The following is a 26980-nucleotide window of genomic DNA, read 5'->3' on the forward strand; positions in this document are numbered from 1 at the left end:
CCTGGGCAGAGCAAAGTGAAGTGGAGTGGGACAGTGAAATGACCCAGAAGGTAAAAGAGCATGCTGCCAATATTTTTTGGATTTTTGAGATAACCCACAACTCTCTGTGACTCCATTTCCGAAGGAATCTGAAGCCCTCTTCTATCCTCCACAGGCACTGCACATATGTGGTGGTGCGCAGCTACACCTGCAGGCAAAAACAAACAAACAAACACAAACAGTACACACAAATCTTAAAATAAAGATTTAAGCCAGGCAGTGGTGGTGCATGCCTTTAATCTCAGCCCTGGCTGTCCTAGAACTCACTCTGTTGTGGACCAGGCTGGCCTCGAACTCAAGAGATTCTCCTGCCTCTGCCTCCTAAGTGCTGGGATATCAAAGGAGTGTGCCACCACGCCTGGCACGCTGCCAAGATGTATGGCCTAAGTTTGATCCCCAGCACCCACATACAGGTGGAAGACAAGAACCAACTCCTTCCCACTGTCCTTCTATGTGCATACCTACACAGGCATGCACAAGTGCACATAAACACACACAAACAGACAAATAAATAAAGGTAATAAAAATCTTAAGGGAGGAGGAAAGAGAGAAAGTCTGTGCCTGCTGGCTTTCTGCTGAGCCATGAAAAGAACTGTTCTTTTCCATCACGCGGTCCCATTCCCACAATGTTCTTGTCCAAGTACACAGGGCCAAGCAACCATGGACTGAATGCTCTAAAACCATAAGCCAAAATAAATAACTTCCTTTTTTTTAACTTGTTCTGTCAGTGCTTTGCCACAGAAACAAGAAAAGTACTGACACAAATGCAGAGGACAGTAGTTATAACAGAGGCCACATGGCCCACAAACCCTGAAATCTTTACTATTTGATCTTTTCCAGCAAATGTTTGCTGACTGGTGCTATACTATGTTTAAAAGAACTGTGATACAAGCACCTGGACACGAGTCTAGTACCTAGAATACATACAAAGCTTTTCAACAACAGACACCTCATTTAATAATGAACAGAGTCATCTAGCCATAGAACATGCACAAATGGCCAAAAGAGAGTATACATTATATACTGATCACTGGCAAACCGCAAATTAAAAATACATAATGGAGCTGGAGAGATGATTCAGAGGTTATGAGCACTGGTTACTCTTCCAGAAGTCCTAAGTTCAATTCCCAGCAACCACATGGAAGCTCAAAACCATCTATAATGAGAGCTGGTGCCCTCTTCTGACATGCAGGTAGAACACGGTATACATAATGAATAAATAAAAGCTACACAATGAGCCATAATGCATAATGGCAGTGTTCTTACAAAGCAACTACAGCAATTCTCAGACTCTAGAATTTTATTGTATCATGTCAAAATTGTCTAGAAAATGTCATCATTTAGTTCCACCACTTGCACTTTATATTTTGATCCAAATTAAAATTTATTCAGATTGATTCTTCTTTCTCTTTTACCATGAAGAGTATCTCTTATATTCAAGCTGTCCAATAGAGCTACTGTAAAGTTACTGTTTTATTAGTAGGGAGTAGTGAGGCATGCCTTTAATCCCAGCACTCTGGAGGCACTCTTTGTGTTTGAGCCCAATCTATCCTCCATACATAGTAAGCTCCAGGACAATTAGAGCTATTAGAGACACTGTCTCAGAAAAAAAAAAAAAAAAAAAAAAAACTATGAAAGTGGTAAATATGCTGGGTGCTGGGTGCGGTGGCACATGGTAATCCCAGCACTCAGGAGGCTCTGAGTTCAAGGGCAGCCTGGTCTACAAAGTCCAGGACAGCCAAGGCTACACACAGAAACCCTGTCTCAGAAAAGCAAAAACAAAACAAAACAAACAAAAAAATACAAACAACTAAAAAGTAGTAAATATAAAATATAAAATGTAACTTAAGTATTGTATTAAGAGTTAAAATGTACAGAGAGATATGACTGTAATCCTGTACTTAGGAAGACGAGATCATGGAGTTCAAGGATAGTTGGCTACACAGCAAAACTGTCTCAACGCATGGAATAGAAGGGAGTAGAGAGGGAAGGGAAAGAAAAGGAAAGAAGAGTTGAAAAAAGGTGAGGGGAAGGGAGGGGAAAAGAAAAACAAAGAAAGAAACCTTGTGACAATGACATATATGAAGGCTATGTGATGCAGTAGTTTTTCCCTGCTTATAATTAGCTCTAAAGTGTGTAGGCAATGAGTCATTTGATGTACTTTGTTCTTACAGTTCAGGCACTAGTGAAGCAGCCTGAATCATTAATAATCATTCAATACTTCCTAAAATTGAGGGATTAACTCTTCTGGTGCATCAGTATTCAGAGAAGAAATTACCTTACTACATGAATGAGTGATCTCAGCATACCAGCTACTTAATAAAGTATTTGAAAAATATAGCAAAACAGTATGAAGTCTTAGCTTTCCTAAAACCCAATGAATACACACATGAAAACTCACAAAATCCAAATCTGAAATGAAAGTATTGAAGCAAATTAAACAAGCAAATATTTTATCTCTTAGAATATAAAGTCCTACCAATCGTGTGGATTTTAATATTTCCTAGAACATTTACAAAAATCACAAATTCAGGGCAAAAATAATTTTGGTTTCTATAAGGTGTAACTTCTTTACATTCAACGACTTGTAGCAAAAGTAAGAGGAAAGCAAACTCAGATACTTACACACAAAGGTCTCTACATGTGTGCACAAGTCACCACATTTAGGACAGCGAAGCTGGTTTCCACCTTTCCCAGAGTTCCCAGAGCCTGATTTTTTACTGCTTCCTTCACTCACTGATTTCTAATGTTCATGAAAAAGAAAGTCAGTCATTGGTTTCAGATACCATTTTACATGTAGCTTAGCTGTAAACAACAATTTGTATCAATCTTATAATTTTACAATTTCCATGCAGCTTATTAGTACAGTTTGTATCTATTGCCACGAGTGCCAAAAGATCTACCATAAAACTAGTTAATCAGATGTATTAAACTGAAGCCATTTTTTAAAATATATAACATACGATACGGATATATAATAATGTTTAAAATATGTAATTATAATATAAAAAATATGTGTATATCTTTGATTTTTCGAGACAGGGTTTCTCTGTGTGGCCCTGGCTGTCCTAGAATGTGCTCGGTAGAACAGGCTGCCCTCGAAATCACAAAGATCTAATTGTGTCTGCCTCCAAAGTGCTGGGAATAAAGGCATGTGCTCCAGTCTGGCTAAAATATAATCTATGTTAACAGGAATATTAAACAGCTTTTATTAAAGAACTCTGGAAATTAAAAAAAAAAGAAATATTAGTCTAAGTAATTCTCTTTGTTAAAATTAACTGAGTTATTATCATGACAAGAAGCAACTTTTCAACACTCTCTTTCTGGTATTGCAGCCTAGGCTGGCACCAACTATATGGCAATCCCCTGCCCCAATCTACTAACACTGAGGTCACAGGCAGGAGCCACCAGCCTACATTATTCCTCTGAGTAATCTTCTCATCTCTTTTAAAATGGGAATCATTAGCTGGGCGTAGTGGTGCACGCCTTTAATCCCAGCATTTGGGAGGTAAATCTCTATAAATTGAGGCCAACCTAATACAAGAGAAACCCGGTATCAAAAAACAAAAAATGAAGGAATCATTTTACCAACTTCCAAGTCATTGCTATGATTAACCCTTAACATTATTATAAATAACTTTTTAAAATCCATTTAACATAGAAAAATTTTACCTACTACAGAGTCATTGCCAGGATTAAGTATGGAAATGAAAATGCCTAGGATTTTGTCTATGTATATATAACAGTTCAGGTATAGTTAAATTCACACTGAAAAAAATAGTAACATGACCTTAGTAAAATCACCAATCATCCACTTGCTAGCTATAGTTCAGCTCAACAGCAAACAGAAAAGTATAAGTTTCTCGATACAAGAGAAACTGAGGGTCCCCCCTTTTTAATCTTTTTGTTTGGTTGGTTTGGCGTTTTTGTTTGTCTGGTTTGGTTTTTGAAACAGGTTTTCTCTGCGCAGCCCTGGTTGCCCTTGAACTCAGTCTGTCAACCAGGGTGGTCTGGAGCTCAGAGATCCACTGCCTCTTCTAGAGGGCTGAGGTTAAAGGTGTGCACCACCAGCGCCTGGCTTAAATCTTTATTTTAAGATTTACGTATACTGTTGTTTGTTTTACTGTGTTTGTTTTTGCCTGCATGTGTAGCTGCACACCACATATGTGCAGTGCCTGTGGAGGATAGGAGAGGGCTTCAGATTCTGTGGGACTGGAGTTATAGACAGTTGTGGGTTGCCTTATGGGTGCTAGGAATTGAAGTTTAATCCTGTGGAAAGGCAGCCAGCCCCATAAAGTGAGGTTCACAGCAGCATAGGTTAGAGTTGCGTGTGAGAGCTGGAAATGGCTTTTCCCACTAACTATGCAATTATTTAATGACACTTTATGCTTAGGACGTTAGAAATTCACCCTCTGCTTCCTGAGCACAATGGTTACGCGAGCACTGAACAGTACAAGTCAAGCACTGACTAAGCTGAGCATGGTGGGCCTCAGCGGGCTCAAGGGGGAGGGTCCCAGTCCAGCGGTGCTGCCTGGACAGCCTAAGTCAGAGGCACTGCCTCAAGCCCAAAACAAACATACAAAATAACATCAATTCAAACCCTTCGGATCCTGTATGTAATTCAGACTTCCTACAGAACATTTAAATCGACAGGATCTGTAACACTTAATATATTTAGCTCTTTAAAGGTGGGGAATGTCTAGATGACAATAAATATAAAAATAACCTTATTTCCATCTCCAGAGCCATCTTTGTTTGTCCCATCTTTTGAGGCAAAGTATGCTGGTGTTTCTGAAAAGGTCCTAAGAGGAGCTCTGCGCAGAACCTGAGAGTCCAAGGTCCCCAGTCTTCCTAAAATTGGCACATGAATGCGTCCACAAGAAATACCTGGAGGGAGAAGGAAATGTATTGTGTTAGTTTTCTTTTTTACTGGCATGTCTCAGTAAATTCCCAGCACACACTGGGGAAAATGCTCAGAGCTTAGGAGAACTAGCTGCTCTGCAGAGGACCTGACCTTGGTTCCCAGCACGCATGAGGAGGCCCACCACTGCCTGCAACTCCACTTCTAGGATATCCAATGACCTCGTTTGGACTCTGCAGGCACCAGGCATATACATGACACAGACATTTAGTTAGGTAAAACACTTATTCACATAAAATAAAAATAAATCTAAAATAATTGAAGTCCTGGTAAATAAAAGTTGAACACAAAGAGGGTTGGAAAATGCTGGCTTTCGAAACAAAGCTAAGGGAAGAAAAAAGAATAACGTCATCAGAGGAAAAGTCCTTTCAGAAGCGAGCCAGATCTCTGGATGATTCCAGAAAAATACATTGCTTTCAAATTGATCCATTAAAAGTAAGCAAGATCATGTAGGTCATAAGAACCTGTGGCTCTTTTAAAATATGACAGGAGTGTAATACTTGCTTTACCTGTAGTTTTTTTTTTTCTCATTAGTTACATTTTGTTAATTCTGTATCCCAGCTGTATCCCTCATTCCCTCCCCAATCCCACTCTCTACCTGTAGTTTTTAACAGGCCTTTTATATACTATCTTTGTGCTGTTTGTGTCTGTACCAGCACATTGAGAATAAACATATCATAGCAACTCTTCTCTTTGCTTTTCTACTTATATGAAGTTCTCAGTAGAAAATCTGAGACAGTGATCAGAATGGTAGTTGTTAGGGGTAGAGGAATGGACAGTTTGGGTTGGGCAGGGTTTGAGTTTTACAAAAGAAAGCATATGGACACAGATGGTGGTGATGGTTGAACAACACTGTAAACAGCTGGCACGATGGCTCAGCAGGTAAGATATTTGATGTGCAAGCCTGAAGACCAGAAGTTTGATTCCTGGAACTCCCATACAGATGAAAGAAGAAAACTGACTCTATGGAGGCAGAGGTAGGTGGATCTCTGTGAGCCCAGCCTGCTCACAAAACAAGTTCCAAGACAGCCAGGACACAGAGAAATCCTGACTTAAAAAAAAAAAACAAATTTAAAGAAAGAAAACTGACTGTACAAAAATGTCCTCTGGCCTCCACAGATGTGCCTTAGCATATAAACCCACAAGCACACATCACAGATATACACAAATAATAATTTTAAAATCTTTAATAAGCACTTACTACTACTACTAGAGTATAAAATTTTAAATGGTGAAGACAAGCTGAGAGCATCAATGCACACATTTAACCCCATCCTCTTATACATAGTAAATTCAAGGCCAGCTTGGGCTACTTTAACACCTTGTCTCAAAGAAACACACAATACACTCACACACACACACCAAACCAGGCAAAGTGGCACATACCTATAGCTTATAATTCTAGCACTCAAGAAACAAAGGCAGGAGAATTCCTTGCTGGAAATTAGCCTGGACTATACAATGAGACACAGTCTTTAAAAAATCAAACAAGGCTAGTATAGGCTTGTAATCCTAGTACTTAGGTGACGCAAGAGGATCAGTCCAAGGTCATACTCACCTACACCAGTTTGAAGCTGGCTTGGCTATATTAAGACTGTCTCAAAAAAACTAAAATGAAGGCTGGAGAGCGAAGGTTCAGTGGTTAAAAGTACTTGCTACCCTTCCAGAAGGCCCAAAGTTCAGTTCACAACTACCTGTAACTTCAGGAAATCTAACACCCTCTTCTGGCCTCTGAAGGCATCTCCATATATGGAGTGTATACTCACACAGACATAGTACAACAGACAGACAGACAGGCACACGCACACACATGATTTTTTAAAAGGGAGGAGAGATGACTCACTGTTAAGAACACTAACTGTTTTTGCAGAGGACGTAGGTTAAAAGCTGAGAACATTTGTAACTTCACTTCCAAGGGATCTGAAACTTCTGATCAAGGACACTGCATACTTATAATGCAGATATATACAACAATAATTAAAAAAAAAACAAAAACAAAAACTAAAGTCATAGCATATGCTGACATTTCCTACATTTGGGAGATTGACGTAGAAAGATAAGAAACTCAAGGTTATCCTCTGCTACATACTGAGTTTGAAGCCAGCCTGGATTAAAGATTCTGTTTAAAAAACAAACACACACAATTATAAATAAATATACTTTAGTAAAATACATCTTATAGAAAAAGGAACAATTTTTAAAGTGTTATTTCTTTTTTTCAAGACAGGATTTCTCTGTGTAGTCCTGGCTGTCCCAGAACTGGCTCAGTAGATCAGGCTGGCCACAAACTGAGAAATTCACGTGCTTCTGCCTCCTGAGTGCTAGTCTAGTGTATACCTTTGCCAGTAGACATGTCTGAGTGTGTTCCTCCAATGTTAGCTACATAAATGTCTGATTTCTTACAGGACACAGCCCACAGCTTTCCCTTCCACCTGCCTCTGCCTCCCTGCGTGCTTGGTTTAAAGGTGTGAGCCACCACACTCGGCCTGAACAGTCTTTAACTTTTATTTTCATGTGATCATGGATTTGCATGTCTAAGCCTAGTGTTTCCAAACAAACAAAAAACCAATGCATCCATACATACAGTCACCACATAAAATGCTACCTGGAAAAAAATAATTCATGTGTCATTTAAACTTCTGAAGTTAAGGATTTTTTTCTTGGAACTTTTGGTATGGTATTATAGTACTTTTAAACACTCTGTAGTCTATGACTATGAACAAGATACCAAGCTACTAAATGGTGGTTCTCAACTCAAGTGTGTATCAGTATTATCTGGTGGGTTTGTTAACACACCTCAGGCACTCTTCCCTGGTTCTGCAGGAGAGAGTTGGAGGCAGGACCCAAGAATGACCTTCTAACAAGGTCCCAGGTTGATGCTGATGTTGATGCCAGTGCCAATGCGACTGTACTTCAAAAACAACTGCACTAAACAAAGTGGCCACTCACCAACATAAAAGCACCACAGGAAAATAAAATCAGCAAACTAATCAGGGGGATTAACTCTTTTTTTGTGCCATGAAAGCTACATACTCTGGTGAAATTTTTGGTCAAATTTCAGATTTTTTTGAACGTATACTATAAAATACATAACAAAGAAAATTCACTATACTATGCTAAAGATAATAAAAATTAAGGCTTGGTGGCACAGGTGTACTACAGCACCCGAGAGGTGCTAAAGCACCCGAGAGGCTAAAGCAGGGCCAGTAAGATGGCTCAGGAGGTGAAGTTCAATCCTTGGGACCCATATGGTAACAGAAAAGAACTAGTCCCACACTTGCCCTCTGGCTTCCATAAGTGTCACAATAGATGCACACATACCCCTTCACACAGCCAAATAAATAAAATGTGTACTTTCTTAAAGAAATTGTGGTGCGCTGGGGGGGGGGGGGGTGCAACAAGTTTTAGGTCAAAGCCAGCCCAGATTATAATATGAAAATGTGGATTCTGACTGGTAACAAATTCACAGAGACTTTTAAGACTATTATGATTTGTCACCTACCCTGATAATTAAAACACCATTATTTTCCAGTTAAAGGTTAGTGGAAATAAGGTTTATAAAACCTGATTCCTACCTATTGACCCCTGAAGGACAGGTGAACTTGAGGTGAAAAACCCCTGAAAGCCAGAGAAATACTTCTGTACATTTTGCAACACAGTTTGGCAGCAATGATAAAAAGCCAGTTAAAAGTTAAACCATCTATGAACATCTGTCATACAGATAAAGACTTCTGAGTTTCAGAGCAGCTGCGTTTTAAAATAATAAAATGAGGAACATCCATTTTAAGGCTGTTAGGAAGCAGGAGGAAGCTAGCCTGGTGGCACAGACCTGAGTTCTGAGAACTTGGTGAAGCACTGTCTCAAAACAAAATATCCTTAAAGGGCCAAGCACGTAACTTGGTGGTAGAGCACTTGCCTGCAATGTGTAAGCTCCTTGGCTCAATGTCCCACTGTGGCAAAAACAAAATAAAAAGAAATCTAAGCAGCCAGGGATTGTGGTGTTCACCTGTGATCCACAGTTGATGCAGGGAGATCCTAAGTTTAACAGCTCAGATACAGTGAGTTCCAGGAAAGCCTCAGCTACATAGTGAAACCTTGTCTCCAAACAAAGACATAAGAAGTAATTTACTTTTTATAAAGTGTGTCTGGGCAACACAGGTGTGTCTGGTGCCCATGGAGGCCAGAAGATGGTGTCAGATCCACAGAAGTGGAGTTAGATGGGGTGGGCTACCATATGGTTGCTAGGAAAAGACGCCAGTTCTCTTTGGAGCAATATTTCTAGCCCCAACTTACTCAGTTTTTAAATACTATACTTAGCATATACACTTAATACATATTTTGGGGGCAAGCTTTCACTCTATAGCCCAGACTAGCTTAAATGTCATGGCGACCTCCACAGGGCTGAGGTTAGCAGCCTGAGCCAACACTGTATCTAACTTGTTTTCAGAGACAGAGTTTCATGTAACCCATGCTAGTATGAATGCTCTATGCCGCTGATGTTGGCCTTGAATCTTAGATTGGACTCCATCTTCCAAATACTGGAATCATCCCTTAGTTCATCTTGAACTAAGAAGTCTACAAAATTTACAAATGATCCAGCTTTTAAAAAAACATCCAGGGCTATAGAGATGGCTCAGCAATTAAAAGCACTGGTTGCTCTTGCAAAGGACCTGGGTTCAATTCCCAGCATCCACATGGCAGCTCACAACTGTCTGTTACTCCATGATCTGACACCCTCATACAGACTTACATGCAGGTAAAACACTAATGCACATAAAATAAAAATAATTAAAATATTCCAATCTATTTTAAATAGCATGAAAGAATAGCAGAGTATTGTCTCAAAAAAAACCACCTACTTTAGTAACAATATTTTAATAACTGGTGAAATAGGAAACGAAGCTAAATCCTCTCATAAGTTTGGCCTCTAATACAAATTGAAAAAAAAAAGGCAACTTAAGCAGTGCTTCTTGCATTTACTAATTTATGATTAAATTATTTTATGTACTATTGTTTCATGAGTTCTAAATACTGTTTAATAAAAGAAAATATCATTATTTTAATGTTCCTTAAGTTTAAATATATTTGATGGGTGTTTACTGAGTCCAATCTGCTAGCCATGAAAAAAAAAACAAAAAACAAAATCTTAAATGTTCTGAAGGCCAGAGATATAGCTCAAGGGGAAAGCACTGCCTGGCATACTCAAGGCCCTGGATTCCATCATCAGTACCAAAAAAAAAAAAAAAGGTTGAGAAAGCAGGCCTGCCTGTGAAGGACTGCATCTCCAGCACTCCAGAGGCAAGATGAGGGAATCATGACTTCAAGCTCAAGGCAGCCTGGCCTACCCAGATAACTGCTGAAATAAAAATGCTTCAATTATCACTCTGCCCTATTTAATCTATTATATGACTACAAGAAAGGAAAGAAAGGAAAGAAAGGAAGAAAGGAAGGAAAGAAGAAAGAAAGAAAGAAAGAAAGAAAGAAAGAAAGAAAGAAAGAAAGAAAGAAAGAAAAGAAAAGAAAAGAAAAGAAAGGAAGGAAAGGAAGAAAACTAAAAATTAAGTAGGTGCCCTATATAATCAAGAAAAAAACTATAGGTACCAACATGTTTGACTCCTTCATTCAGACCTTTTTATGAAGTGACACCCTTTGTCTTTTTGTTTGGTTGGTGGTTTTGTTTTGTTTTTCAAGACAGGGTTTCTCTGTGTAACCCTGGCTACCCTGGAACTTGCTGTGTAGAGCAGGCTGGCTTCAAACTCAGAGTCCATTTGCCTGTCTCCTGAGTGCTGGGATTCAGGCTGTGAGTCACCACTGCCTGGGGGAAGGGACACCCTTTGTACAAAGATTGAAGAAAGTCAGAAACTGAAGAAATTACATGCAATACTACAATTCTGTCACCCAAATTCAGGGTCAACACTGTCACTGAGTACTTTTAAATGGCAAACTACTTCAGAATGCACATATTTAAAATGCAAAGTGACCTTATATATATATATATCAAGCACATTTAAAATTGGTATGTATGTCTGTAGGCTCTTAACACTTGCAGGACTCTACTCTCTCAGGTGTGAGACTTAGCAGTAAATGCCTTTATTTGCTGAGCTATCTTTCCAACCCACATGTCAAGTCCATTTAAAAATATGTATCAGCGGGCGTGGTGGCATATGCCTTTAACCCTGGCAATTGGGGGAAGTGACAGGTGGATCTGAATTCAAGGCCAAGCCTGGTCTGCAGAGTGAGTTCCAGATGTACTTGCCTCTGCCTCTGGGACTGCTGGGATTAACAGGCCGTGCCACCACCTCCAGGCTGACTCTAGGAATTTTTGGCTTAAATCCTATAAAGAACTCCCTCCTGGTCAAAACACAATACCCTTTTTAAGGCTGTTGACTACTTCACCAAATTCAAACGAAGAATTTACTACCCCTAGCACCAAACGGGAAAATAACTTAAGCCCTCAACAAATGTGTGCTAAATATATGGGTTAAAATTGTTTACAAATCAAGCCTCAGAACTGGGGCATCCACTTGCTGCGGTGTGGCAATGTTTTAAAACTAAATCCTACACTTACGTGTCAATACAAAGTGTTTCCACCCACATTACTCCATTTCGTGTATATCATAAGCTGCCAAATATACATTTAGTAATCTATGATATTTTAGAGTTAATCCAAAAAATTAGGAAAACAGCTCTTATCGATCCAAGAGTCGCCATGAAAAGACATCTAAGTTCGGTCTAGAAAGACCTAGCCTCACAATCTGATATGCACAGACTTAAAGAAGACAAACACGGGTTTTATTCGGGGAATCTCTTGGCAGGTGTGCACTGTCACAGGTCCTGATGAATACAGAAGCAAAGTAAACAAGAGGCACTCTTAGTGGCGGACCCCGGCTGTCAAACTGGGGAAGCGGGCGAACGACTGTTGCTATGTGTAAGTACTTGAATTCCAGCGGTCGTTTTCTCCCACTCCCCCAGCTGCTTTCCCGGACCCCCGAAGTTTGCCAAATATCCGCAAGGCCAGGGAGCTGTGTTTACGTCCCAGAGTCGCCGGCCGCACGCACAATGACTGTGACACCCCTGCGCTGCCTGGGTCCCGGACAACCGGGAACGCGGAGGCCCCCTAAAGTGACAGGCCCCGGCAGGGCTGGACGAGGGTCACTTTTTAGCGAGTGAGCGCCGCACTCGTTCCCTCTCCCCGAGCTGAGGCGGTGTGGCCCCGTTCCAGCCCCACTCCGTAGGCCTGAGAGCGCACGGGCGGTCGACAGCACACAGGGCTTCCGTCACAACCCGACAGCCAGGTCCTCCAGAGGCTCGCCGCGCCTCGCAGCCCTCACGCCCTCCTCCCCGGGGGCCCCCACCGGTCCACCCCCCCAGAGCCCGAGCGGGCTTCGGCTCGGGACTACTTCGTTACCTCTGTGCGCGGAGGTGAGCGAGGTGGTGAGCAGCCGGGCGGCCGCTGCGCCGCAGGTACAAGCACCGCAACCGGACATCTCCGCGGGGCCTAGGCCGGGGCTTCCCGCCCTACGGATCGAGGGGGCTCAGTGGCCCGCCTGTGCCGCTCGGGGGCTGCGCTGGCTGGCTCCGCTCCCTTCCGCCAGCTCTGTGCTGGCGCAGCGTTTCCTCCACCAAGCAGCCAGGCCCGGGCGATCCTGCCCCACCGCCGTCTACTCGCCGGGGTAGACACCTCCCCTCCTCCCCTCCCTCCTACTCTCCCCCATTCCCCGCCTACCCCGGCCGGGGAGCGTGCGCGCGCCTGCGTCCTAAGCCCGGGAGTGGGCGTGGGTACACGCCGCGCATGCGTAGAGGCTAACGTGAAGGCAGAAAATGGGGGCGGTAACCTGGGCACCAATGAGCGCGCTACGGCAAGCGGCGAACCCAAACTTTCGCGGTCGCGCAATTTCTCGGGAAGTCCCTGTAGTCTGAGGTTGAAAAGTTTTAGACCAAAAGAGACGTGTGTCGGGACTTGTCCCTACGCTTCTCAGGAGCAGGGAAAGTAAAAGCGAAGAAAGGTGAGGACGTTTTTTAAGTGATCCGAAGACTGAGAATGTAGTTCAGTGGTAAAGGCCCTAATCCCACATAACATACACATTGATAAAGAGACAGTAACCACCAGGCGCTTGCACATCAGCAAGTTCCTTTCCTCATGGACTGCATCCTGGCTTCCTTTAGCTCTCTTATTTGTTCACTTGAAGCGTGGAAATGGTCACCTAGTCCCACTCCCCACCCCCAGCAGCAACTGTTGGAATAAATACAGCTTTTCCTTGTTCTTTCAAGCTTCGTGATGCTAAAGTTTTCAGTTGTTGCTAGTTGCTTGTATGTTTTTTGTTGTTGTTTGGTTCGTTGGTTGGTTTACCTTTTCCAGACCGGGTTTCTCTGTGTGGCCCTGGCTGTCCTGGAACTTACTCTATAGACCATGCTGACCTTGAACTCAGAGAGCTGTCTGCCTCTGTCTCCAGAGCGCTGGCGTGCACCATTACTGTGGGCGGCTGTATGGCTTTTGTTTGAGCTTGACTGGGGTCTTAAGCCAGAGTAAATATGCTTCTTTTGTATATGAATCTGATCAGCTCTCAAACGCCAAATTTCTATGGCGACTTTGAAGATCTGATGCTTATGCTTCCACCTCCAGATTACAGAGTTGCACCAACCTCTCCTGGAACCTTTAGATAGAACTTTGAGGAAAGAGAAGCAAGCCAGGATCAACAGCAGTTCACTTAACTAGCCTCAATCTTCAGCCAGAAAAGTTACTTCCAGTTCCAAGGGTCTAGCTCAGAGAAAGGGAATTCCAGGTGGTCCACACCCCAGGATTCTTTCATGGGGAGTTAACTCCTGATAATACCTCATCTTGAAGTTGCAGAGATAAGAAAATTCATGTCTTTCTTCACTAAGACCCACACTTTCCTCAGCTGCATCCATTAATTTGGAAGAGATACTCTAAAGTTCTCCCTTTACATTGCTTCCGAACTGTGTTCTTAGACTCTCAGAATCTCGCCCTCCCTGGTTGATTCAAGGGAACCACGTGGACTTTCTCTGCCTTCTCCCCCATATCACCTTAAGCCCATCAAGGGAAGTTAGGTTTTTATCTGTTTAATTTATTGGAAATTTACTTGGAAATATTCTGCTTTAAAGCAGTGTTTGGAATTCATGATTCTAGGACAAACCTCTCCTTTCAGAAATGAGTCAACATTGGCCTGGTGTGGTGGAATGTACCTTTAATCCCAGCACTGGGAAGGCAAGGTCAAGCAGATTTCCAGAAGTTCAAGGTCAGCTGATGTACAGAGTGAGTTCCAGGACAGCCAAGGCTACTCAGAAACTGTGTCTCAAAACCAAACAAACAAGCCTGGTGGTGGTACCTTTAATACCAGCACTGTGGGAGCAGAGGAAGGCTGATTTAGACTCACTGAGATCTGACAGCTGTCAAGATGTAGACCAGTGTTCTGCTGACTCTTAGGGTGTATCAGCGGTTGGTGAAAACTGAAAAACACTGCTCCAGCAGCTGAAGAGATGGCTCAGTGGTTAAGAGCACTCCTCTCATAACTACCTGTAACGTCAGATCCAGGAGGAGCCCATGCCCTCTTCTGGCCTTTGAGGGGAGGAGGGAGAAAGGGGAAAGGGTATACACTCTCGCACACATTAATCTTTTTTGGCTTTATGTGTATGAATGTTTTGTGTGCATGAATGTGTGTGTACCGTCTATACAAACATTTCTGTTGGATCTCCTGGAACTGGGGTTATGCATGGCTGGGGACCACCATGTGGGTGCTAGGAACCTGGGTCCTCTGCAAGAGCAACAAGTGCTCTTAACTGCTGAGCCATGTCTCCAGTTCTAAAATATTGTTCAAAAAGACAAACAAACCAGGCGGTGGCGCAGGCCTTTAGTCCCGGCACTCGGGAGGCAGAGGCAGGTGGATCTCTGTGAGTTTGAGGCCAGCCTGGTCTACAGAGTGAGATCCAGGTCTGCCAGTGCTAAATGAGAGAAACCCTGTCTGGGGAAAAAAAAAGCTTAAAAAAATTATGTATATGGGTGTTTTTCCTGCATGTATGTGTGCCATGTGCATCCAGTGTCCACAGAGGCCAGGAGATGATGTCAAATCTTTTGGAACTGGAGTCACAGATGGTTGTGAGCAGCCATGTGTGTCGGTGCTGGGAAAGAACCCAGGTCCTCTGAAGAGCACTCCACCACCATCACCAGCACCTCCTCCTCCCTGTTTTGATATAAAAGTATTAATTATCACTCATTATCATTTATTATTAAGTAAACAACATAGTCAGGTAGCATTGTAATTACTAAAGTCATTTTCCTGGCTTCTGCTGAACCAGTAACCAAAACAATGGCAAAGACTGAGATGACATATAAGTTTGGTCCAGAAAAAGCATACAGGTCAATAATTTATATTACAAAAATTTGTTCACCCACTTGTGTTCACCCACTTGGTCCTGAACTGCCAACATTTCTACCATATGATATATTATCCTGAGCCAAATGAGATGAATCATAGCCCTTTAGAACAAAGGTATTAACTTCTGTAAGGGAATGGCCCACTGGAAGAACCACTTAAGTCTTTAAAACAAATCAGGGTTTGTCTGGGCTGCTTGTGTGGGTAGAAATTTGTTGGTAGCGTTAAAGGTTTGCTTTCATGGGCTGTCTTGCAGTGTTTGTAGATTCTGTCAAGGTGACAATTACCATTAACCATCACACTACATAAGCAAGAAAATCACAGTTCTACCCTTACAATCCCCAGAAACAAGCCAGTAAAACAGAGACTGTGGTGGCATGAGCTTATAAACCCAGCGTCTTCAGGCTCACCCACTCCTGAGCTCCAGGCCAATGGGAGACCCTATCTCAAAAATAACGTGGATGGCACCTAAACAACAGTACCTGAGACTGTCCTCTGGCTTCCTTATGTACTTACACACACACACACACACACACACACACACACACACACACACACCTGCACACATGTGCACCCACACACCCACATGGAAATGCCCACACATGAAGTTTTAAGTCTCGTGTAGAAATTTTGCCTAATGTTTAGTAGAAGGTTTTCTCCAGTGCAGAGGAAACAGACCACGCTATAAAATACTTTTCTGATACAGGAACAACTACAAAAAAATTTATTTGTTCAAAGTAACCAGAAGTAGGCCACAAAACAAACAAAACAAAAAATCCCAGTAAATCCTTCAATGCTTTCAAAACCAGCATATCAAACTTTATTTTCATTAGAACATTTTAACCTAATCAGTTTTTAAATTTTTTATTTATTTGTTTTTTTTTTTTTATGTATGAGTTCTCTATCTGCATGTACACCTGCATGCCAGAAAAGGGCATCAGATCCTAGTATAGATGGTTGTGAACTACCATGTGTTTGCTGGGAATTGAACTCAGAACCTCTGGAAGAGCAGACAGTGCTCTTAACTGAGAAGTCATCTCAGTTGTTGATGATAATAATTTAAAAACCAAGAACCATAGGCTTCCAAGATGGCTCAGTGGGTAGTGACATTTGCTACTAAGCTTAATGATCTGAGTTTGATACCCAGAACCAGCTCCCACTGATCCCACACACACACATAAGGAATGAATAAATAAAGACATGGTGGGGCTAGCGAGGTGGCTCAGCAGTCAAGGACCACAGTTTGGTTCCCAGCACCCATGTCAGGCAGCTTACAATCTGTAACTCCAGCTCCAGGATGAGTCAATGCCTCTGGCTTCCAAAGGCCCCTGTACTCCCATGCACATAGCCACATACACATAATTAAAATAATAATTTTGAAGGCCAGGAACCAGGCTTGTCAGGGTAGTCCACACCTATAATTTCAGTACTTGGGTGGAAGGAGGAGGAACAGGAGTTCAAAGTCAGCCTAGGTGACATGAGACCCAGTCTTAAAAACAAAAATTGCTGAGAGTGGTGGTGGTGGTGGTGGTGGTGGTGGTGGTGGCACGCGCCTTTAATCCCAGCACTCAGGAGGCAGAGGCAGGTGGATCTCTGTGGGTTTGAGGCCAGCCTGGTCTACATGGTGAGCTCTGCATATGTAGCCAGGGCTACACAGAGAAACTCTGTCTGGAAACAAACACACAAACAAAAAACTCTGTGTGTTACACACTTGTAATCCCAGCACTTGGAGGCAGGAAAATCACAAGTTCCAGTCCGGCTAGAGCTACATTTGGTGACAATGAGAGGGTTAGGAGACAAATTTTCTAAACTTGTATAACAGTTCGTCTCAGTGTCCAGGAAGGGATTCCTAGTGGTTGCTCCATTGGTATAGTGTAGACTTTGCCCTAGAAAATGCACAACACACAGCTCTGGTTAAATTTTCTCATCAATGTGAACAAGGGTTATGTGGCTGTGGCGTCAGGCCAGGGAAGGTTTCCTCACAGGGCAAAGCAAATTTGGTAGTTTCAATTTGTCCTCTAAAATTGTGTTCTGCATGTCAGAATGTCTGGACTACTGGGATCAGTCCCCAAGACGCCTGGATGGAGACACTGACTTCATATAAAGCTCTTTGGTGGTTATACCTCATATAAATGGAACAGCCTGTAAGTGGTGTTGAAACTGGGGAACTTATAACCGGATATGATGGGGAATGCCTCTAGCCCCAGCCCTCGGGGCCTGGTGAGCTCTGTGAGTTCTAGTCCAGTTTGGTTTACATCGTGAGTTCCAGGCCAGCCGGAGCTATACGCTGAGGCGACCCTGTCATAAAATAAAAGGGACTTGAGAGATCGCTGGAGAGATAGCTCAGTGGTGAAGAACACTTTCTGTTCTTCAAAATAGATGCTGACCTGTTTTGATTCCTAGCACCCTCACGATTCACAGTGCTCAACAGCTCCCGTTCCAGCTTCTGGTGCCTTCATCTGACCAGTGTGGGCGCCAGGCTCACACCGTGCACGTACTGCACACAGGCAAAACATTCATACACGTACACTCCACCAACGGTGTCACGTTCACAACAACAGCAATGTAGGAGCTGCAGGTTAGCTGTTCAACAAGGGCGCATGCTCCGTTCACATGTGTACACCCCTGACCCTGCTCCAGGCTGGTTCCGTAGCTATGAGACAGAGCTTGGGGTCTGGACAGAAAGTAATGGAGCCCTGGAGGCATGTTCTGACTTCTCTCTCACTTGGCACAGCACAGATAAGCTTTGGTGAGGTTCCCACCAGGTCAGCCTCTCAACTCTTTTATTCTGAACCACAGGGCCATTTGAGATTTCTCCTGTGATAAAACTGGATTTTCTGCCAGGAAATGGATGGGAACTACCATTGGCCACATCTTATCAGCTCTTTGAAACAAAGTACTTCCACATTACACCTACTTTTGCTCTTTTCTCACAGGTTAATGATGCTTAAAAAAGAAAGTCAAGTGCAATTTTCCGGCTGAAATGGTTTTAATGGAGCCGCTGAGTCCTTATCTTGAGTTATTTATCTTTTGTGAACCACATCGCTGACAGAACATAGCCTTGTATCTTCTTTTTGTATGAAACTCATTTTTAATTTCATCTCCCAGCATTGTGAGTTACTGTGAAACAAGTGTTTATATCCGTTAGAGTCAGCAAGTCACCCAATCCTAACACTGAGTTCTCTCAGATTAGAAGGTGAGTAAGGGTGTGCTGCCAAGCTTGGCCACCTGAGTTCAAGCCCTGACACCCACAGGGTGGGAGGAGAGAGCAAGCGTTGGCCTGAAAGCTGTGCTCCGACCGCACATACGCAGTGCTGTGGGCCAACCACCACGCACAAATAACTATGTAGATGGTTTTTAGAGTAGGAATTTGACCAGGATCATATGGTGATTCAGAAAGAGACACAGAGTAGAGGCCAAGTCTTGTGGTGCAAAAGCTGAACTGCTTGGAGCAAGTGAGAAGGCTCAGTGAGTAAAGGTGCCTGCTGCCAAGCCTGAGGACCCGAGTTCAGTCCCTGGGACCCACATTGCAGGTGAGACCTGACTCTTGAGAGATGCGCTCCGACCTCCACACATCCCCACAAATACCCACAAATTTTACCTTATCTTTCACCAGAAATTCTAAGTCTGCCTCTCAGAGAGGCATTCAGTCTTAGGGTTACTGTTGCTGTGAAACATCATGACAAGAGCAAGTAGGGTTTAGGGAAGGGTTTGTTTGGCTTAGACGTCTGCATTGGCTTAGACTTCTGCATTGCAGTCCATCATTGGAGGAAGTCAAGACAAACAGTTCAGGAATCTGGAGGGGGAGCTGATATAGAGGCCATGGAGGAGGATGCTTACTGCCTTGTTCCTCAGGCCTGCTCTGCTTTTTTTTTTTTTTTTTTTTGAGACAGGGTTTCTCTCTGTAGCCTTGGCTGTCCTGGACTCCCTTTTAGACCAGGCTGGTCTGGAACTCACAGAGATCCTCCTGTCTCTGCCTCCTTGAGTGCTGGGATTACAGGCATGTGCCACTGTGCCTGGCTGCTCAGCCTGCTTTCTAATAGAACCTAGGACTGCCAGCTCAGGGACAGCCCCACCCACAATGGGCTAGTCCCTTCCCAATCAATCACTAATTAAGAAAATGCCCTACAGGCTTGCCTACAGCCCGGTCTTATGGAGGCATTTTCTTTCTTTCTTTTTTTTTTAATATTTATTATTTATTATGTATACATCATGGTGTCTGCATGTACACCTGCATGCCAGCAGGGGGCACCAGATCCCATCCCATTTTATTTGGTTGTGAGCCACCACGTGGTTGCTGGGAATTGAACTCAGGACCTCTGGAGGAACAGTCAGTGCGCTTAACCTCTGAGCCATCTCTCCAGCCCATGGAGGCATTTTCTTGAGGCTCCCTCCTCAAATGACATTGTCTTGTGTCAAGTCGACATAAAACTCTCTAGCACACATGCTCTTCTAGAATCACTGTTGTCTTTTGAATAAAGACTTTTTTAGTATGTGTGTGGGGAGTGTGTGTTGTGTATGACCTATGCACACGCACACACAAACACACACATGTGCAGAAGCCAGAGAATATTAGGTAGCTTTATTACTCTCCACATTCCCTTGAGAGAGCCTCTGGCATTGAACTCAGGAGCTATGTTCATGGCCTATGGATCCTGCTGTCTCTGGCCTCCCCCATCTCCCAGCACTGGGGTTAGAGGCACAGCAGCCAAGCCAGGTTTTTGATATTCAACTGGTTTGTGGTGAGCTATGTCCACAGCCCTACTTTATCTCTAAGTGAGTCTCCAGGTTCAGCTAGAGCTCTTACCGAAGGAAGTACAGTGGGAGACTCTGAAGTCAGCCTTTGGCCTCACAAACACACCAGTGTGATGCATGCCTACATTGCAACTTATGCACACATATATACAAAGACGAGGATTAGAATAGAATAGAACTCAAGAATGATTTTATTTGTCTGAGGCAGGGCCCCAGGTAGCACAAACTGATCTCGAAGTCCCTCCGTAGTGGGGGTGACCTCCACTTTCCACGTGCTGAAATTACAGGCAGTGGCTACTATGTCTGCTCTCCCTCCTGCTGGGAATCGAACCAAGGGCTTCATGCATGCCAGGCAGGCACTCTACCAACTGAGCTACATTCCCAGCTCAGGAATCTATTTTCTAAGAATTCTTATTTATTCTTATTTAATGTACATTATTGTTTTGCCTGCATGTATGTCTGTATGATGATATCAGTTCCCCTGAAACAGGAGTTACAGAAAGTTGTGAGCTGCTATGTGGGTGCTGGGAATTGAACCTGGGTCCTCTGGAAGAGCAGCCAGTGCTCTTAACCATTGAACCATCTCTCTAGCCCTAGGAATCTATTTTCTAACCCCTGAGCCATCTCTCCAGCCCCAGGAATCTGTTTTTATTGCTGGAACTGTAGAATGTTAAGGCTTATTTGCAATAAGATGTGTCTCACTATGGTGATACAAGCCTGTGTTCTTAAGGTCTCTCTTTTAGGCTTTTTTTCCACCGGGGTTGTTGTTCATCCTTTGTGTAGTGAGATGAAAGAGAGAGATGACAGGGAAGCATTCCCCACTCTCGGTGTCAGTGCTTTGGGCTAGAAACATCTGAAGATAACATCAGAAAGCGAGGCAGGGGGCGCTATCATCCTGCTGTTTTTAGAGAGCTGGTCAGCAGATGGCACTAATTTACCACACTTCTCTGTGAGAGGGGCCGTGGTTCTTGAGGCTAACCGGTGGACCCACAAATCTTGAAGACAGTGCCAGGAAGCACTTGTTTGGTTTGTTTGTTTTTCAAGACAGAGTTTCTTTGTGTAGCTCTGGCTGTCCTGGAACTAGCTCTGTAGACCAGGCTGGCCTAAAACTCACAAAGATCTGCTTCCTTCTGCCTCTGCTCCAGAGTGTTGAGATTAAAGGCCTGTGCCACCACTGCCCAGCTTTGTTTGAAAATTTTAATGGTCATAGATATTAGGTGAAAATATTTTCAAGCATGCGGACGAAAATGAAGCATTCTGAATAACTGAAAAAAAAAAAAGTTGGAGGATTCCCACTACTGCTTTCAAAATTGCAGCCACCAGGAAGCCACCAGGAAGGTATTGCTGTAATAGACAGATAAGGCCAAAGAATACACAGGTAAATACATAGATAAAGTCATTTACAGTCAACTGGTTCTCAGTAGGGCTGCTGAAACCGTTTAGCAAAAAGTTTCTTACCAGATGGTTCCAGGTCAACAGGATAACCACATGCAAAACACTGATGTGGCATCCATCCTTTGCAGCATGTCTGATAACTGAGTCAAAACAGCTCAAAGACAGGGGCTGGGGCGTAGCTCTTATGGTGTGGTGCCTAGCATGCATGAAGCTCTGGGTCTGATCCTGCACTGCACAAAATGTGGAGTTGCCATCAACTTTGCTTAAGTCCTCCCAAGCTCCACAGACTCTGTTCTTGTCTCCACAGCTGAGCTGTGGAGATCTCCAGACTTCCTATCTGTGAGCAGAGCAGCAGTCTCGGCCCCTCTAGCCAGCTTCCTGCCTGTGCTTTTTCCTACTGCCACGCCACATCTATCCTGGTGAAATTCACTCTCAGGGCTGAAAGAACGAATTTTTATTCTGAGCCAGCATAGCAATGGCTGAGGGTAAAAACTGAGGGCTCGCCTGAGGTGAACATTTGGTCCAGAAAACAAGCCGGCTTCACAGGGGGCCAAGCCGTGAGTCAGTGGCTGTTCTGTTTGCTTGTTTGTTTTGTTGTGCTGGGGATGGAACCAACCTGGGCCCTCATGCATGCCAGAGACATTTCTAATTGATTATAAATTGTACTCCCAGGAGCTAGGCAGATGCTGATCTGAGAGGGCGAAGCCAACACAACACAGCGGTGACCAAAGGAGGTCAGCCTGACCAGGGAAACATGAAAAGTCTTTTTGTTCTGATAATAAATAGTGCCCTATCTTCCTGCAACCCTGACTGACCTGTTTAGTACAAAGAGATACTAAATTCATCCCATCCCAGTTTTGAGTCCCAACTCCTGACTGGTTGGTTGCTTTTGATGTTTTTCAAACAGAAGATTATGTGGCCCATGCTAGCCTCCAACTTACTATGAAGCTTAGGGTGTCCTTGAACTCCTGATTCTCTGCCCGCCTTCCAAACGCTGGGGTACAATATAAGCTTGTGTGCTCCAGTGGCCGGCTTTACCCCGCACCCACCCCCCCCCACCTCAACCCGCCAACTGTTGATGCTGCAGAAATGCTCTGGTGCCACCTACTGGCCCTGTATTTACTATTTAAAACCCTTTAAATCCAAACCAAATCCTGTCCCTGTAGACCAGCTGTTTTACTCCGGGGACAGTTACCCACAGCAGAGGCCTGTAGTCTAAAAAAGAAGGGAATCTGTAGAAGAGCTTGGAAACAGAGAAAGAGAAAGCCTGTCACTTAGAGCAAGGTCAGCCAGACCAGCTGGAGGAGACAACGGACTCGGGAGGAGCCAAAGAACCACTGGCCAGAACGCTGGATCCTAGGCCAGCTATTGTATAATCTCCTTCATGCTGGAAAAATAAAAAGACAAAAATTGGGACATATTTTAAGCCTTGCTCAGGAGCCCAGAACAGGCTCACAACTCCAGGAATCTCTGCTTTTCTTTGAAAATGGAAAATATGAGCTAAGAGAACAAATGTGACTCTTGGTGCCCAGCCCTGTAACTCAGGGACACTGGGCCTCATATCACCTTGGTCCCACTTTCCAGAGCCGCTGTGCTCTGAAGGACAGCATGGTGGCTCAGAGTCAAAGCACAGAATGTACATTTATAGATACCTGCTCTGGCTCTGCTGGGTTTCTAGGGAGAACAAAAGCGAAATATAGGAACTTTCACACAGGACTGGGGATGTCGCTCAGCTTGTAGAGGGCTTGCCCAGCATGCATAAAGCCCTGGGTTTGGTCCCCAGCACTACATAAAACTAGGTGCAGTGCTATACCTAATTCCCATACTTGGGAGATGAAGGCAGAAATACAAGGAGTTCAAGGTTGTCCTATGCTTCAGAGCGAGTGTAAGTCCATACTGCACTACTAGAAACCAACCCTACGTCAAAAGAGAAGTAAACACAAGCAGCAGCTGGTGGAGAAACTGTGACCGCCCTCTACTCAGTACGAGTGGAGGCTGGAGAGGCGGCTTAGCAACTGAGTGCTTGCTGCCCTCGCAGAGGAGCATGGTTCCGGCCCAGACCCACATCAGGTGGCTTAAAACCACTTCTAGCTCTAGTTCAGGGGATGGGATACCCTCTGGCCTCCTTGGCCACCTGAATACATGTGGTGAAAATAAATTCACACAGGTACACACACACTTAGAAACAAAAAATCTTTGCCAGGAGGTGGTGGCACATGCCTTTGATCCCAGCACTCTGGAGGCAGAGGCATGAAGATCTCTGTGAATTCGAGGCCAGCCTGGTCTACAGAGTGAGTTCCAGGACAGCCAGGGCTACACAGAGAAACCCTGTCTCCAATAGAAACAAAAAAGATCTTCAATCACCTACACATCAGAATTACAAATTCCCCCAAAGAAATGTTAATCACACTTCAAGTAAAAATATTGTTTATTTCCTATTTCACCACCATTTATATGTATGACCTGTGACAGAGGCTTTGCTTACATCTTGTAGGACATGGCCTAGACATATGCTTTATATTGTTCATTTGCTCCTCGGTATTGGATTATCATTAGAGTAGAGGCTGGAAAGAACATACAGAAAGAAGTGTGTTTTCAATCACAGCAAAAAGAGCGGCCAACGCTGCAGACCTTTACCGATTCGTTTTGTTTCTTTTTAAAAGGGGACCTTTTTTTTTTTATCTTGGGGGCCCCGTGCCAATCCGTGTCACAAGACAGAGACGGTAAGTAAAGGCACGAAGAAGCAAACTGCACCAAAACAGATGTGCTTAAATTAACAAGTGACAGTTTGTGCACCAGTCTCACGTGAGGTGGACAGAGAGGACGACGAAGAACCACAAGACTTAGTTGCTCAGAGGTTGTTGAGCGACAGCAGGAAATCTCAGGGGGGCCAGGCCTCCACGCCGGCGCTGGCCACCTCTGCTCGCCCGCTGTTGCCTCGCGGAGGGCGCTCTCCCTTGGACAGACCCTGTAGCTGGGGACCGGACTGGTGTGCTTTGGAGGTACTGGAAGGCACTCTGGCGACCTACCTGCCTCTCTGCACAGTTAAAGGTCAAGGCGACTCCCACATTGCTCTTCATGATTCTGGAGGAGCCATCCGAAGAGCCGTCGAAGCAGCGGCCCAGCGCGATCTCCTTAGCTGTACGAGGGTCCTGGTCAGTGACAGTGTAGATTCCGTAATTGTGGCCCAGGGGGTCCAGGGGGGCCAGCATGGTGTACTCGCTGGAGTCGTTGTTGACTGCCAGCGGAAGGTGGTTGACCAAATACTCGTGCAGCATGGAGTTAACACTGGCTCGGTGGCAGCTGCCCTGGGGGATGACCTTCACTAACGTGCGGTCCACGCGGTCTTGGTCGTACAGCATCCCGCTGCACTTGAACTCTAGGCAGGCAGACGAGACGTGAGGCTGGTCTCTGTCGCGAGTACTCCTCACATCCCGGATCCCGTAGAGCCTCCCCACGGTCTGCCGGTGGGTGCCCCCCATGTTGCGGGACCGCACGTTAACCTCCAGCGGCCCCACGATCTTCACCTTGATGTAGCAGGCCCTGAACTCCATTGGCTTGGGCCACCAAGCCAGGTAGTCTTCAGTCCAGCTCATGGGGTCATCCTCGTTGAAGGGAACGGTGTTGTAGTCGTAGCGATCGCCCTCGACCTGATAGAACCGGAAGTGGGCCGCGCTGGGCGGCGCCTCCTCGCAGGCCCGCAGGTTCTCAAAGGCGTAGACCGGCCCGTTGCTCTCCTCGGCCGAGTTGGGCCGTGGCTTGGCCATACTGATTTGGAAAGCCGTCTTTTTAACCCGCGGATCCTCGTGGTCCGTCCGGCGGTACTTAAGTCTGCTGAGGTAGGGCTGAGGGACGCCGATTGCGTTCGGGTTGAATTTAGGAGAAGACTCGACTGCCTCTAGCTCTTCCCCAGAAAGGCTCGCCAGGACGTAGACGGAGTAGGCGTCAGGAGACTGGTCATCACAGAAGGCAGGCAGGCAGGCCCCGTTGGGGCCTGTGATGACGCTGTCAAACCGGCCCCAGGCCCTGGGGTTAGAGGAGAAGCCGGTTCTGGGCTCCAGGTTGATCGCCGAGACTACAACCCCCTGGATTTGCTCACTGGGCAGGAACCTCTCGCTCCGGTAGGTCCGCACCTTGATGAAGCACCTCCGGCTCTCAGGGACGTCCAGGTTAAAGAGCCTTCTCTCGCGGATCTCCATGTTGCCTACCAGGAAGGTCCTCTCTTCCCTCTTGCTCCTCCTTTGGCTTTCCAATTTGAAATCGCCTTCCTCTTCCCACAGTCCTGTGTCCGGGTTGAGTGACCAGAGCTTCATGGCTGGCACATGCTGGGGCATCTTGACCTGGCTCGAGTCAAGGTGGACCTTCACCTTGCCAGCGTTCAGTGACTCCGAAGTGGCCTCATCTCTGAAGTCCACTGAGAACATACCGTATGTCCTAAGGGGAAAGGTGTCACCTTCGTCATTGATGAAGCTCAGGTCGCTCTGGGCCGCTGTGGCCGTGGAGACATTCCGGGGGTCCAGGAAGGTCACGCTGGCCTTCACCTTTCCTGTGAAGAGCTCCCCATTCTGCCGATAGAAACTTCTGGGTGGAATCTCCAGCTCAGCCACAGGGTCCTCACCAGCCACCTCTCCCAGGGGGATGATGTTGGTTTCCGTGGCTTCCAGCGTGATGGGCTCCTTCTGCCGGAGCGCCTTGATCTCGTGGAACACTGCGCTCCCCTTCCGGTTGAAGGGCAGCACTTTGGTAGTATTGACAAACTTGTGCAGCCTGTCCACAAACGTGAGCACCAGCCTCTCCGTGTCCGGGGGGACGTGGAGGGTGAACGTGCCCTTGTAGCCGGTCATGCTCACTCGGTTATTCCCCAGGTACACGTGGCCGAAGCGCATGGGCTCCCCGTTGTCGGCGGCGCTAACGCGCCCCCGGACGATGCTCCGCGTCTCCGTGCACCGCAGGCAGCTGCACTCCACCGCCACCTTGGTGGGCAGAGTGTACCCGCCGCACCGGATCTCCCTCTCCTCCGTTCTGGAAATGCCACAGCAGTTCTGCACGGCATCCCGGCACCGGATCCCACTGTCTTGCTGCCCTGCACAGGTCTTGATCGGGCAGCGGCCCACGTCATAGTAGAAGGAGTTGGTGGCGTTCTGGAAGCAATCGTGGGGCAGCCGAATAAGGTAGCTCTCTGGAGTTGGGTTGCAAGGAGCCTCGTCATGTGCTAGAGGAGAAACGGTGTGGCTTAACGTGCAAGTTCATGCCTTACCCAGAGTACCTCAACTCAAGGGGCTCTCTCTCCCCCTACTCCCTGACCCGCTCGCTATTTTGTTGAGACAGGGTCTCACATAGCCCAGACTGGCTTCAAACTTGTGCTATAGCCTAGGATGATCTTGAATTCATGATCCTTTTGCTCAACCTCCCCAGTGCTGGGATTACAAGTATGTGCTTCCAAGACAGCTTGAGTTGTGTGTGTGTGTGTGTATGAGTG

The 26980-nt window shown here is 45.2% G+C and overlaps 2 protein-coding genes across 2 annotated transcripts in view; both read right to left on the reverse strand.

Moving 5' to 3' along the window:
* Nucleotides 1-12671, reverse strand: part of Clpx (caseinolytic mitochondrial matrix peptidase chaperone subunit X) — a 36379-nt gene extending 23708 nt beyond the window's left edge. Inside the window, exons 1-3 of the mRNA XM_060384879.1 lie at nt 12369-12671; nt 4766-4926; nt 2665-2782 (exon numbers count right to left, since the gene is read on the reverse strand). Coding sequence (XP_060240862.1) covers nt 2665-2782; nt 4766-4926; nt 12369-12447 — 358 coding nt within the window. The 5' untranslated portion in view covers nt 12448-12671. The remainder of the gene's footprint in view (nt 1-2664; nt 2783-4765; nt 4927-12368) is intronic.
* Nucleotides 12672-23911: 11240 nt separating this feature from the next.
* Nucleotides 23912-26980, reverse strand: part of Cilp (cartilage intermediate layer protein) — a 15877-nt gene continuing 12808 nt past the window's right edge. Inside the window, 2 exon segments of the mRNA XM_021649601.2 lie at nt 23912-24395; nt 24398-26713. Of these exon segments, the coding sequence (XP_021505276.2) occupies nt 24097-24395; nt 24398-26713 (2615 nt within the window). The 3' untranslated portion in view covers nt 23912-24096.

Source organism: Meriones unguiculatus, chromosome 6, assembly GCF_030254825.1.
Source record: "Meriones unguiculatus strain TT.TT164.6M chromosome 6, Bangor_MerUng_6.1, whole genome shotgun sequence".
NCBI lineage: Eukaryota > Metazoa > Chordata > Mammalia > Rodentia > Muridae > Meriones > Meriones unguiculatus.